This window comes from Bombina bombina, chromosome 2 (assembly GCF_027579735.1).
Source record: "Bombina bombina isolate aBomBom1 chromosome 2, aBomBom1.pri, whole genome shotgun sequence".
Classification (NCBI taxonomy): Eukaryota; Metazoa; Chordata; class Amphibia; order Anura; family Bombinatoridae; genus Bombina; species Bombina bombina.
The window spans coordinates 201,089,778-201,104,293 of NC_069500.1; the positions used below are offsets into that span (position 1 = coordinate 201,089,778).

Consider the following 14,516-nt stretch of genomic DNA (forward strand, 5'->3'; position numbering starts at 1 on the left):
TTACACCTAATCTAAGCCCCCTAATAAAATAAAAAATGCCCCCAAAATAAAAAAATGCCCTACCCTATTCTAAATTACAAAAGTAATCAGCTCTTTTACCAGCCCTTAAAAGGGCTTTTTGCAGGGCATTGCCCCAAAGTAATCAGCTCTTTTACCTGTAAAAAAAATACAACCCCCCCCAACATTAAAACCCACCACCCACATACCCCTACTCTAACCCACCCAAACCCCCCTTAAAAAAAAACTAAAGCTAACCCCCTGAAGATCTCCCTACCTTGAGCCATTTTCACCCAACCGGGCCGAAATCTTCATCAAAGGTGCGCAGAGGAGGTCCTTCATCCGGTAGAAGTCTTCATCCAGGCGGAGTCTTCAATCTTCATCCATCCGGAGCGGAGCCATCTTCAAAGGAGCCGACGCGGAGCCATGCTCTTCAACCGATGACTGAACGACGAATGAAGGTTCCTTTAAGGGACGTCATCCAAGATGGCGTCCCTTCAATTCCGATTGGCTGATAGGATTCTATCAGCCAATCGGAATAAAGGTAGGAAAAATCTGATTGGCTGATTCAATCAGCCAATCAGATTGAAGTTCAATCCGATTGGCTGATGCAATCAGCCAATCGTATTGAGCTCGTATTCTATTGGCTGTTCCAATCAGCCAACTGAATGCAAGCTTAATACGATTGGCTGATTGAAGTTCAATCCGATTGGCTGATACAATCAGCCAATCGTATTAAGCTTGCATTCAATTGGCTGATTGGAACAGCCAATAGAATACGAGCTCAATCCGATTGGCTGATACAATCTGATTGGCTGATTGAATCAGCCAATCAGATTTTTCCTACCTTAATTCCGATTGGCTGATAGAATCCTATCAGCCTATCGGAACTGAAGGAACGCCATCTTGGATGACGTCCCTTAAAGGAACCTTCATTCATCGTTCAGTCGTCGGTTGAAGAGGATGGCTCCTTTGAAGATGGCTCCGCTCCGCATGGATGAAGATTGAAGACGCCGCCTGGATGAAGGACCTCCTCTGCGCACCTTGGATGAAGATTTTGGCCGGGTTGGGTGAAGACAGCTCAAGGTAGGGAGATCTTCAGGGGGTTAGCGTTTTTTTAAGGGGGGTTTGGGTGGGTTAGAGTAGGAGGTATGTGGGTGGTGGGTTTTAATGTTGGGGGGGTTGTATTTTTTTTTACAGGTAAAAGAGCTGATTACTTTGGGGTAATGCCCCGCAAAAAGCCCTTTTAAGGGCTGGTAAAAGAGCTGATTACTTTTGTAATTTAGAATAGGGTAGGGCATTTTTTTATTTTGGGGAGGATTTTTTATTTTATTAGGGGGCTTAGATTAGGTGTAATTAGTTTAAACTTCTTGTAATTTTTTTTATTTTTTGTAATTTAGTGTTTGTTTTTTTGTATTATAGATTAGTTTAATTGTATTTTAGTTTAGCTAATTGTAGTTAATTTATTTAATTAATTTAATGATAGTGTAGTGTTAGGTGTATTTGTAACTTAGGTTAGGATTTATTTTACAGGTAATTTTGTACTTATTTTAACTAGGTAGCTATTAAATAGTTATTAACTATTTAATAGCTATTGTACCTAGTTAAAATAAATAAAAAGTTGCCTGTAAAATAAATATAAATCCTGAAAAAGCTACAATGTAATTATTATTAATATATTGTATTGTAGCTATATTAGGGTTTATTTTATAGGTAAGTATTTAGTTTTAAATAGGAATAATATATTTAATTATAGGAATATTATTTTGTTTAATTTAAATTATATTTAAGTTAGGGGGGTGTTAGGGTTAGACTTCGGTTTAGGGGTTAATAACTTTTTTATAGTAGTGGCGACGTTGCGGATGGGAGATTAGGGGTTAATAATTGTAGGTAGGTGGCGGCGATGTTAGGGAGGGCAGATTAGGGGTTAATAAAATTTATTATAGTGTTTGCGAGGCGGGAGTGTGGCTGTTTAGGGGTTAATACATTTATTATAGTGTCGGCGAGGTCCGGTCGGCAGATTAGGGGTTAATAAGTGTAGGTAAGGTAGTGGCGACGTTGGGTGGGGCAGATTAGGGGGTAATAAATATAATATAGGTGTCGGCGATGTTAGGGGCAGCAAATATATAAATAATAAACTCACATGCAACCTCTATAATTAGTGCAGCATGGAATAAAAATGCGCTGGCACAACGATAGCTATGAGTGAAACTGGTAACTTTCAGTAGAAGCATTTTCCCTAATACATGTATACTGCAAACATTTTTTTATTCAAAAATGAAATGCATTTAATTGTATGTGTCTAAATATCAAAGAAAAAAATAAAAACAATTTAAATATTTGAAAACTTAAGATGATGTGTAAATATCGATCAAATTGAATAAATAATCTTTATTGTCTGCATATATGAACAGACAACAATTAAACATATTCATACCCTTTTTAAAGCAAATGCAATTGCAAAACTGAAGGCCTGTCTTGGAATTGGACCTCCATTCATCTCTATTTCTTCTAGGAGAGTTGTGCAGATTTCGCAAGATTCTAAGTTGTTCTAGAAGAAAAAAAATAAAGTCATTTTTGGGTGCTTAAAATCATGTAAATATTTATAAGCAATGAAATTATTTTCATACACTAATCTTGAGGGCTTACCAATTTGTAGCATATAGCAAATGCCAAAATGTAGGTTTCTTTGCTAAATTTCACTTTATTGTTTCTCATCTGGACCAGCACTTCTGAAGCTCCTGTTTTTAAGAAACACAAACAAAACATTAAAGGGATAGTCTACACCAAAATTCATGTGAGCCATATTGATAACATTGTGCTCACTCCCGTGGAGTTGTGCAGGACACATTACTAATTAGCTAAACTACAAGTCAATAGATAATAAATAAATAGCCCTGAGATAAGGGGGCTGTCTGCGGAGGCTTAGATACAAGGTAAACACATAGGTAAAAAGTAATGACCAGCAATGTACCATGTACGTTGCTGGTCTCTGAATGGGGATTGCTTTTTTATAGCACAGTCTCGCCACCAGCAATGAGACAACCTATTCCAGGATGGCTGCAGGAGGGAGGGAGGTTATAATAGTGCGGTCCTGCCGCTAGCTGTAAGACCCGTGCTATTATTGCCTGAAAAACCTTAACGACCAGCATCGTACAGGGTTAATATTACCATGTTGGCTGTGCAAAACTGGGGAATGGGTAATAAAGGGATTATCTATCTTTTTAAACAATACATTTTTTGGATTAAACCGTCCCTTTAAGATGTCTTAGATAAATACATAGAATTATATGCAATGGAAATAATACAAAACCGTTTATATATAAAGAGAAACAAAACATCAGTAGTGTAGCTCAGTGATTAATGTACAGACTCACACATGCTGGTACACATTTATTTAGAGAATACGTTATGAATTTTTACTCAAGAAGCAAATCGTTTTGTATTTTACTAGAAGAATATTAATAAAAAAACTGAGAAACCTGTAGACGTAAAACATCAGGAGTCTAGATTAATAGCAAGAGAAACAGGTCATGTTATGTGCAAACGTAATTAACTTGAATCATATTCCTTTGGATTTTTAAGGCCTCTGCATCATTCGTCAATAACTAAAATGCTGATACTTAAAAACTACTTTCCATTTAGCATATTTTACATACAAGATGAATGGGTAATGAGATTCTACAGCTTTCCAATAGGCAAAAGGATCAGGTCCATAAACTGCTCATCATAAAAGGCATGAAAAAAATAATAACGCCTTTAATCCATGTCACACTACAGAAGTTGTGTAGATATACAATGGCAGAGAGTGGTACTGAGGCAGCCTATACAAATACTTGTGAGGAAAAAAAAAGTGTTAGGTCTGTAGTGCAATGTTTTAATTCTCAAACTTGAAAAACTGCTGGAAAAGGGGAGCAAATAAAGAAAGCATATTGCAAAGTTGTTTTACTATGTATGTAAAAATGATATTCAGACCAGCAGTGCACAACCCCTAATAAAGTTACAAACTGTGGCTTAATTAAAACTGTGTTGTCTGCTACCAGCTTTTTAATGTTGATAGTCACCGTGCAAGAGAGTTTTCTAACAATTAAATATGAATTCCAGCTATTCCTTCTTTCAAAACGTACAGAACTATTGAAGGGCCTTAGTGATGTATGTTTACATACAAAGCTTGTTTGTGTGGGTTTTTTTTTGCACCAAAAAAATATCCAGTGCTACAATAGCCCCATCTAGTGGTTAAAATGAAAAATTACAAGTATATATATATTTTAACACAAAACTTACAAAAAATGAAAACCTAATCTACATACAAAAAAATCTTAAAAATTTGGAATGAAGAAAGACTCCAAATGAAAATGTTATGAGAAAAACATGATTAAAGGGACACTGAACCCAAATTTTTTATTTCATGATTTAGATAAAGCATGCAATTTTAAGCAACTTTCTAATTTACTCCTATTATAAATTTTTCTTTGTTCTCTTGCTATCTTTATTTGAAAAAGAAGGCATCTAAGCTATTTTTGGTTGAGAACCCTGGATAGCACTTGTTTATTGGTGGGTGATTTTATTCAACAATCAGCTAGAACAACCCAGGTTGTTCACCAAAAATGGGCCGGCATCTAAACTTACAATCTTGCTTTTCAAATAAAGAAAATATGATAATAGGAGTAAATTAGAAAGTTGCTTAAAATTGCATGCTCTATCTGAATCACGAAAGAAAAAAAATTGGGTTCAGTGTCCCTTTAAGCCCTTTAGGGGTGAGGGTTTCCAATTTGTTAATTCAGTACATTTCCCTCATTTTTGTGTCCCAAAGTAAAAAAAATTGAACCAACTGAGGCCTCTTTATTTCTACAGCTAATATTAGATTTATGTTTGTTTATTCTTTTACGGACTTCCCCGCATGTCTCTCCTATTTATACTAAACCACATGGACAATTCATTTAATATACCACAAATGTGGCCCTAGAAGTCAAATACTCTTTAATTTTGAATTATTTTTTTTTTACCTTATGTCGGATGATACAAAAAAAATAAATAAAAAAAAAAAAAAATCAAAAAAAAAAAAATCATGGAATTACAAGTGTTGCATCTAAGACCAGGAGAACAACCTGCCCTGGTTAAACCAATAGTTCTCTTTATTGAATGTCTACTACTTCCAACAACTGCTTTAACCAAAATTTCTTTAAGATTTTTTTTTCTTCTTCTAGGCAGGCATGGGATAATCCTTAAAAGCACTGTTTGTGTTGCAATCTATAGTTTTTTAAAATATGTATGACCTCAAATCACTATAAGTTGAAACAAAAACTAGCTTTTCACCTTTTCTTTTTTAAGGTTTAATTTCAACAGCTATTTTTTCATTTATTAACTTCTGCATTTCCGTAATGACAAGAGCTCTTGGACAATATTTTTCTAATATTTTCAATTTGAGTCTTTCTTCAATCCAAATTTTAAGATTTTTTTGTATATAGATTGTTTTAATTTTTATACAAGTATGTACAAAACACATTTTCTGTGTTAAATATATATATATATTTGTAATTTTTAATTTTAATCACTAGATGGGGATTTTGTAGCACAAAATGTTTTTTGGCGCAAAACAATTTATGTAAGAACTTACCATATAAATGAATTTATTTCATGGTGGCAAGAGTCCACAAGCTTGGTACTGATGGGATACCAGGAGGAGGCAAAGTTTCCCAAACCTTAAATGCCTATAAATACGCCTCCCACCTCACTCATAACTCAGTTTAACATATAGCCAAGTTGGTGAGGTGTATTTAGAGTAAAAGCATAAAAAAGGAGCAGGAATAAAGATTGCTTTCATAGAAAAAAAAATAATCATAAACCCCAAAAATGGGTGGGCCTCGTGGACTCTCGCCACCATGAAATAAATTAATTTATTTAGTTCTTAAATAAATTATGTTTTCTTTCATATAGGTGGCGAGAGTCCACGAGCTTGTTACTGATGGGATATAATACCCAAGATGTGGAAGTCCACGAGTAACAATAAAAGGAGGGATAAAATGAAAAACAGCTATTTTCACTGAGAAATTAAAACCAAAAGTAAAGTCTTTTTTTTTAAATAAAAAAAAATAAAAAAAAAATATAGGCACTAGAATCAAAACAGCTGCCTGAAGAGCCTTTCTACCAAAAGCTGCTTCCTAAGAAGCATAAACATCAAAATGATCAAAATGTAGTAAAGGTGTGCAAAGAAGACCAAGTGGCTGCTTTGCAAATTTGATCAACTGAAGCTTCATTCTTAAAAACCCAAGATGTGGCAACTGATCTTGTAGAATGAGCTGTAATTCTCTGAGGCGGAGACTGGCCCGCCTCTAAATAAGCCTTGTGAATCAAAAGTTTCAATCAAAATGCTAAAGAAATAGCAGGGGCTTTCTGACCTTTTCTAGAACAAGAAATTTGTCTGAAATACTTAGTAGCATCAACTTTAAAGCTCTTACAACATCTAAAGAGTGTAAAGATCTTACAAGAGTATTCATAGGAATAGGACACAAAGAAGAAACAATAATTTCCCTATTAATGTTGTTAGAATTCACAACTTTATGGAAAAATTTGAAAGAATTCTGCAAAACTGCTTTATCTTGATGGAAAAATCAGATAAGGAGACTCACAAGAGAGCAGACAATTCAGAAACTCTTCTAGCAGAAGAGAAAGCCAAGAGAAACAACACTTTCCAAGAAAGTAGTTTAATGTCCAAAGAATGCATAGGCTCAAAAGGAGGAGCCTGTATTATATTTAATACACGATTTAGAATCCAAGGAGGAGAAATAGATATAATGACAGGTTTAATACAAATTAAAGCCTGAACAAAACAGCGACTATCAGGAAGATTAGCAATCTTTCTGTGAAATAAAACAGAAAGAGCAGAGATTTGTCCTTTCAAAGTATTGGCAGACAAACTTTTATCCAAACCATCCTGAAGAAACTTAAGAATCCTAGGAAGTCGAAAAGAATGCCAGGAATAATCATGAGAAGAGCACCATGAAATTTATGTTTTCCAAGCCTTGTGGTAAATCTTCCTTGAGACAGGCTTGCAAGCCTAAATCATAGTGTTAATCACAGAGTCAGAGAAAACTCTATGACTGAGGACTAAACGCTCAATTTCCATATTACGTTTACAGATTTGAGATCTGGATGGCAGAAAGGAGCTTGAGATAGAAGGTCTGGCCTTAGAGGAAGAGGCCAAGGCAGACAACTGGACATGATCCGCATTCTAAATCCTGTGAGGACACGCTGGGGCTATCAGAAACACATACGTTTGCTTCATTATGATTTTTGAGATCACTCTTGGAAGTAGAACCAGAGGGCAAAAAATGTAAGCAGGCTGGAAAGACCAAGGTACTGCTAGAGCATCTAACATTTCCGGCTGAGGATCCCTGGAAAGTTTCTTGTTCAGACGAGAGGCCATCAGCTCTATTTCTGGAGGGCTCCACATCTGTACAATTTGATAGAACATATCTGGATGGAGAGACCACTCCCCCGGTTGTAGAGATTGACGGCTGAGATAATCTGCTTGCCAGTTGTCTACACATGGGATATGAATCGCAGTGATTAGACAAGAGTTGGAGTCCGCCCAAGAAAGTATTTGAAATACTTATTTCATTGCTAGGAGACTACGAGGCCCCCCTTGATGATTGACATATGCTACTGTTGTGATATTGTCTGTCTGAAAGCAAATGTAAGGTTCTCTCTTTAATAGAGGCCAAGTCTGAAAAGCTCAATAGAGTACGAAGTTCCAGGATATTGATTGGTAACCTCGCCACTCAATGATTCCAAACTCTTTGTGCTGTCAGAGACCCCAAGAAAGCGCTTCAACCTGTGCTCACAGACCAGGTAGGACGAACAAAAAAAAGAGGCCCCTTGAAGAAAAGAATTGGTGGATTAACCACCAAGTCAGAGAAAGTTGAGCATTGGGATTTAAGAATATCAGTTGTGATATCGGAGTGTAATCCTTGCACCATAAGTATATCATACAAAGTTGTAGAGGTCTCATGTAAAAACGAGCAAAGGGGATCGCGTCCAATGCTGCAATCATGAGACCTAAAACTTCCATACACATGGACACTGAAGGGAATGATAGAGATTGAAGGTTTGGACAAGCTGAAACCAATTTCAATTGTCTCTCTTCTGTTAGGGATAAAGTCAAAGGCACTGAATTTATCTGGAAACCTAAAAAGGTGACCTTGTTGGAGGAATCAAGAAACTCTTTGGTAAATTGATCCTCCAATTATGTTTTTGAAGAAACGACAAATTAAAAGATTGAGCTAATACCAAGATATTGCCCCAATATTGAAACACTGCAATACCCTGCTCTCTGATTACAGATAGAAAGGCACCGAGAACCTTTGAGAATATTCTCGGAGCTGTTGCTAGGCCAAATGGAAGAGCGTTAAATTGGTAAAGTTTGTCTTGAAAAGATAATCTCAGATATCGATAATGATCTGGGTGGATTGGGATGTGAAGGAAAGCATCCTGTAAGTCTATTGTGGACATAAAGTGACCTTGCTGAACAAAGGGCAGAATAGTCACCAATTCAAAGTTGGGACTATCTAAAGTTTTCAGATCCAAAATTGGTCTGAAAGAATTTTCCTTCTTGGGGACAATGAAAAGATTTGAATAAAAACCCAACCCCTGTTCCTGTAGAGGAACTGGGACAATTACCCCCAAGAGGTTTAGCTCTGCAACACATTTCAGAAATCCTTGAGCCTTTACTGGGTATTTTGGAACATGGATGAGAAAGAATCTTCCCATGGGAGGTGTTATTCTAAGTCCAATTCAATACCGCTGAAAAAAAATATTCTAAATCCACTGATTTTGGACAGAGTGGCCCAAAAATTTTGAAACAGTTTTAGTCTGCCCCCACAAGAAGAACTGGATTGGGGACCGCACCTTCATGCAGGCTTAGTGGCTGGATTGATTTATTATACAGATTGAATTTATTCCAATTCGGATATGGTCTATAATTTGAGCCAGAGGCTTTAGGGGAGGGAGTAGTTTTCTGTTCTCTATTCTGACGAAAGGAACGAAATGATAGGTAGCTTTAAATTTTCCCTTAGATTTTTTAATAAAAACCATTGATGAAGATGTAAAATCAAAATTTGCATAAAGCCCACTAAAAATTGAGAGAGCACAGAATGCAATTTATTGTAGAGAGAGAAAGTGTAAGCTGCAGATAAACCTGAACTATTAAAGAATAAAAAGCCTTGAAGGCAAAGAGCAGTAAAACTTAAAGGGACAGTCAACACTAGAATTTTTGTCGTTTTAAAAGATAGATAATCCCTTAATTACCAATTCCCCAGTTTTGCATAACCAACACAGTTATAATTATACACGTTTTACCTCTGTAATGACCTTGTATCTAAGCCTCAGCAGACTGCCCCCTTATTTCAGTTCTTTTGACAGACTTGCACTTTAGCCAAAAGAGCTGTCTCCATGGTAAATTCACATGCATGAAATGAATTTAGATTAGAGGCGGCCTTCAAGGTCTAAGAAATTAGCATATGAACCTCCTAGGTTTAGCTTTCAACTAAGAATACCAAGAGTACAAAGCAAAATTGGTGATAAAAGTAAATTGGAAAGTTGTTTAAAATTACATGCCCTATTTGAAACATGAAAGTTTTTTTGGGACTTGACTGTCCCTTTAAATTACAAAGAAATACAGTTGTTCTACTTTGTACATCTAGGATAAAGCACATCAAATTACAATAATTATGCTCTGATGGGCTCACTATGATCCTTTTCCACTCCTTTCCTACTAGTGCCCCCCTATGGTAATCCCAGTGCCCCCCTCTTCCAGCTCTTATGATTATTTCTTGATCAAAATATTAACTCTTATTAGTGCATTTGAGTACCAGTATGACATAATCCTTTGACATCAGAATACTCACTTTCATATTGGCCTTTGGTAAACAGCATGTCCATCAATATATTATATGATGTGCAATCTGAAAAGAAACCGCCCAATGACTAAAGAAAAGAAAAAAAGTACTTAAAAAATACACAAAAAATAATAAAATAAATATATACACACACATATGCATATACACACACACTTGTTTATTAATAAAGAGATCAAAAACAGAACTAATATTGCCACCACAATCAGGACTTATTACTACTGCTGATATAAAAATTATGGATACCATAATACATTCAAGTACAGTGAGCCTTCAATTTGACCATAAAACTTGACTATCACTTGCCTTACACCTAAAATCATTTTCCAAAACCTCCTGCTTTTTCACCAGAAACATTATAAAGATATGCCTGTCCTCTTACTCCTTTCCCACAATTATACATAATGAAAAAAACTTTGCACAGCATTTTGATTATTTAAATTAGTATATGTTTTCCTATAATTTAAATTTGAGGCTAGAGATGAAAATTCAGGAATTGAGAATTGCTATTTCTTCAACAAGAGTTATATACAGAATGAAGCAAATTATATAATAGAATTAAATTTGAAAGTTGCTTCAAATTGTATTCTCTATCTGAATCATGCAATAAAAAAAATGTGGGTTTCATGTCCCTTTAACCCCTTACGACCAAGGACGTGTCAGGCACATCCTCATTTTAGTGTCAGTTAATGACCAAGGACATGCCTGACACGTCCTCTGGAGTTTAAAGCGCTGGAAGCGATTGTGATCGCTTCCAGCCGCTTTTATGTTATTGCAGTGATGCCTCGATATTGAGGCATCGTGCAATAACATTTTTTAGGCATCCGATGCAGAGAGAGACACTCTGTGGCCCTCTCTGCATCGGCCATTGATGGTGCCGATGGTTGGTGGGTGGGAGGCCATCGATGGTGGATCTTCGTCAGAGGGAGGCGGGATCCTGTGCAGGTTTGATATGTCAGGTGGGAGGCTGATCTCTACACTAAAGCTAAAATTAACCCTACCAGCTACCTAATTAACCCCTTCACTGCTGGGCATAATATAAGTGTGGTGAGCAGCGGCATTTAGCGGCCTTCTAATTAACAAAAAGCAATGCCAAAGACATATATGTCTGCTATTTCTGAACAAAGGGGATCCCAGAGAAGCATTTATGTAAGGATACGTTTAGTTGTTTTTAGAGAACACTACAATTACAGCCCCTGCTTTATGCAGGACCACTCAGTCTCACACCTTACCTCGGATTCCCACAGATTTAACTTAAGGGAACCCTGATATGCTCATTGATCTGAGGGTCACTACAGCAGGGTTGCTGAGTGAAACCGGAACCTTCACGCAACAATAAATGCTTAAAGCAGAAAAGAGAGTAAGTCTTATAGGATTGACTGCAGCAGTAGTGAAAGAGTTAATTAGTGCAGGTGCCTTAATTCAAAAAGAGTTGCAATGGAAATAGTTTATGCAGCAGGCTTTAACAAACACACTGAAGTTAACACAGTACTTTGATAAGTGAATAAATCAACCTCTGGTCATTTTGTAAACCATACTTTGATAATGAATATTAATACTTTGCAGAGTTGTTCAATCAGAGTAATATAAGCTGTGGCAAACTTGAAGAAACAGTTATAGTTTAAGTTAGAGCAAACAGTTCATTTCAAGCACAATAGAGGTTAATTGCGTAAAGTTTGAATTATGCTTATGCAATCCGATAATGAATAATGGTACTTTGTAATAATCTTTGTCACAGTTATTTGTTTGTAATATGGTAAATAGCAGTAAAAAGGTTTAGTGCATATTTGATATCTGAAGCGAATATGGAAATCCTGCAAGTGAGCGTTCCACAATATATAGCAAGTGAAGGAAAAATGAGGTTGCAGCAATACACACAGTTCATAGAATGCAATATATATATAGACTAGAAATATTGTAGATGATATTAGCACATAGCGATACAGTTACCACACAGCAACAAGTCCAAGGAGTATCGCAGAAAGCCTGGCAGAGATCCGCGGCGGGAGAAAGAGGAGCGTGACATCACACGCTGCAGGGGAACAACCTCACTACAGGAGAGAGACTGAGAAATCTCTTAGTGAACAAACGGAGCAAATCTTCAAGCACAAAGGAGTATCTGCAAGTTGATTCAAATAGGCAGATACTCATGGGGAGCAATAAGTTGAGAATACAAAGTAGTATAAACGGCTAGGTCTCTTCTGAAGCAGCTTCACACTGAGCAACAAATTACCAAGCAATGAGTTCTGTTGGGAGGAGCCTTAAATAGGGGTAGTGAGTTGACATCCTTAAAGGCACAGTAGGAAAAGAGACAAATCCCTGACAGGACACCCCCCCCAAGGAGCCGCTCCGCGGATCAAGGACCAGGACGATCAGATTGTCTACGATGAAACAAAGAGACAAGACGTGGTGCAGAGACATTATTGGAAGGCTCCCTAGAGTCCTCCTCAGGACCAAATCCCTTCCAACTGACAAGATACTGAAGTTGATTACGATGATAACGAGAGTCTATGATAGACTCAATCTCATATTCCATGCCATCAGTGACTGTAGGATCCACCGTCTCATTTTGAGTTGAATCTCTGATTGCACTGTAAGGTTTCAAAAGAGAGAAGTGGAATGTGGGATGTATCTTCATGGAATCTGGTAGTTTAAGTGTTACGGCATTAACATTGATGATCTTTTGTATCGGATAAGGCCCTAAATATAGGGAAGCCAGTTTTTTAGATGGAACTTGTAAGCGTAAATGTTTAGTGCTTAACCAAACTTTGTCACCAATCTTGTAATCTGGAGGCTTGGATCTACGTAGGTCGTAGTGATGTTTCTGAACAGCCTGGGCTTCTAGTAAAACTTGTTTCAATGATGAGAAATTGGTAGCAATGGTATTAACAAGATCATTAACTATAGGCATGTCGGAATTGTTGATCTGATTTGGATAGTATGAGGGATGAAATCCATAATTGATATAAAATGGTGTCATTTTAGTTGATGAATTTACGGCATTATTATGAGCAAATTCAGCAGTAGCAAGTAGAGAATGCCAGTTATCTTGTTGTTGAGTGCAGTAGCAACGAAGGTACTGCTCTAATGTTTGATTTGCTCTTTCTGTTTGTCCATTCGTTTGTGGATGATAAGCGGTACTCAAACGTTTAGTAATGTTAAGAGAGGAACACAATTGATTCCAAAACCTCGAGGTGAATTGCGTACCTCTATCTGTGGTGATTGTTTCAGGTAAACCATGTAGTTTTACAATGTGATTCAAAAATAGTGAAGCAGTTTCTGAAGACGTAGGCAATCCTCTATGTGGAAGGAAATGAGCCATTTTAGAGAATAAGTCCACTACTACCAATATAGTATTATAATTAGCTGACGAGGGCAGATCAACAACAAAATCCATAGCAATCGCTGCCCAGGGTCTGTCTGGTACTGGTAAAGAGAGAAGGTAACCATAAGGACTCTTATGCTGATGTTTCTTAGTTGTACATACCATACAGGAATCAATATACTGTTTAATAGTATCATTCATCTTTGGCCACCAGTAATTCCTTTTAATCAAATGAGCAGTTCTATGAACTCCAGGATGACCAGCCAATAAAGAGTCGTGAGCAGAGGTAAGTATCTCATTCCTGAGAGAAGGAGGTATATACAATAAAGTGCCATGATAGTATAAGTTGTCGGAATGTTTTAGTACATCCAAATGACCCAAAGATGAATCATCCTTCAGATGTTCTTGTAAGATGGTTTTAAACTCAGTTGTTAAACAAATAATTCTATCCGGAGGTATGATAGATGAAGGAGAAACCACATCAGTAGGACGAGGGTCTTTTCTAGAAAGAGCATCAGCTTTCATATTTTTTGAACCTGGTCTATAAGTAATGACGTAATCAAAACGAGAGAAGAACAAACTCCATCGAACCTGACGAGCAGTGAGGGTCTTGTTTGATTTTAGATATTCTAAATTACGGTGATCGGTATAGATGGTGATTGGATATGTTGCACCCTCTAGGAGGTGTCGCAAGAACTCCAATGCCGATTTGATTGCGAGAAGTTCCTTATCACCGATTCCATAGTTAATCTCTGCTGAACTCATAGTTCTAGAATAGTAGGAGACAGGATGTAAAGGTTCTTTTTCAGAACGTCTTTGAGATAAAACAGCCCCCACAGCAAACTCAGAAGCATCAACTTCTAGCGTAAATTGACATGTGGGATCTGGAAACTGTAAAATAGGGGCTGAAACAAATTTAGTTTTTAGAGTATTGAAGGAATGATCAGCATCTTGATTCCATACAAACTTAACTTGCTTACGTGTTAACGTAGTGAGAGGTCTAACAATAAGTGAAAAGTCTTTAATGAACTTTCTATAAAAGTTTGCAAAGCCAAGGAATCTTTGAATATCTTTTTTATTACGAGGAATAGGCCAATTAGTGATAGCTTCTACTTTGCTTGACTCCATTGAAATTCCAGCTGGTGAGATGCAATAACCAAGGAATGATATGGTGTTTGTATTAAAAATACACTTTTCAAGCTTTGCATAAAGACGGTGTGCCCTTAAACGTGTCAACACTTGTTTGACATGTACAATGTGATCCTGTAGAGAATTTGAGT

General features: G+C 36.8%; 1 protein-coding gene across 2 annotated transcripts in view; it reads right to left on the reverse strand.

Annotated features, from left to right (window-relative positions):
- Positions 1 to 14,516, reverse strand: part of PTCD2 (pentatricopeptide repeat domain 2) — a 67,399-nt gene that overhangs the window by 30,609 nt on the left and 22,274 nt on the right. For both annotated transcript variants that reach the window (XM_053701437.1, XM_053701436.1), the window contains exons 5-7: positions 9,903 to 9,981; positions 2,647 to 2,738; positions 2,435 to 2,548 (exon numbers count right to left, since the gene is read on the reverse strand). In XM_053701437.1, coding sequence (XP_053557412.1) covers positions 2,435 to 2,548; positions 2,647 to 2,738; positions 9,903 to 9,981 — 285 coding nt within the window. The remainder of the gene's footprint in view (positions 1 to 2,434; positions 2,549 to 2,646; positions 2,739 to 9,902; positions 9,982 to 14,516) is intronic.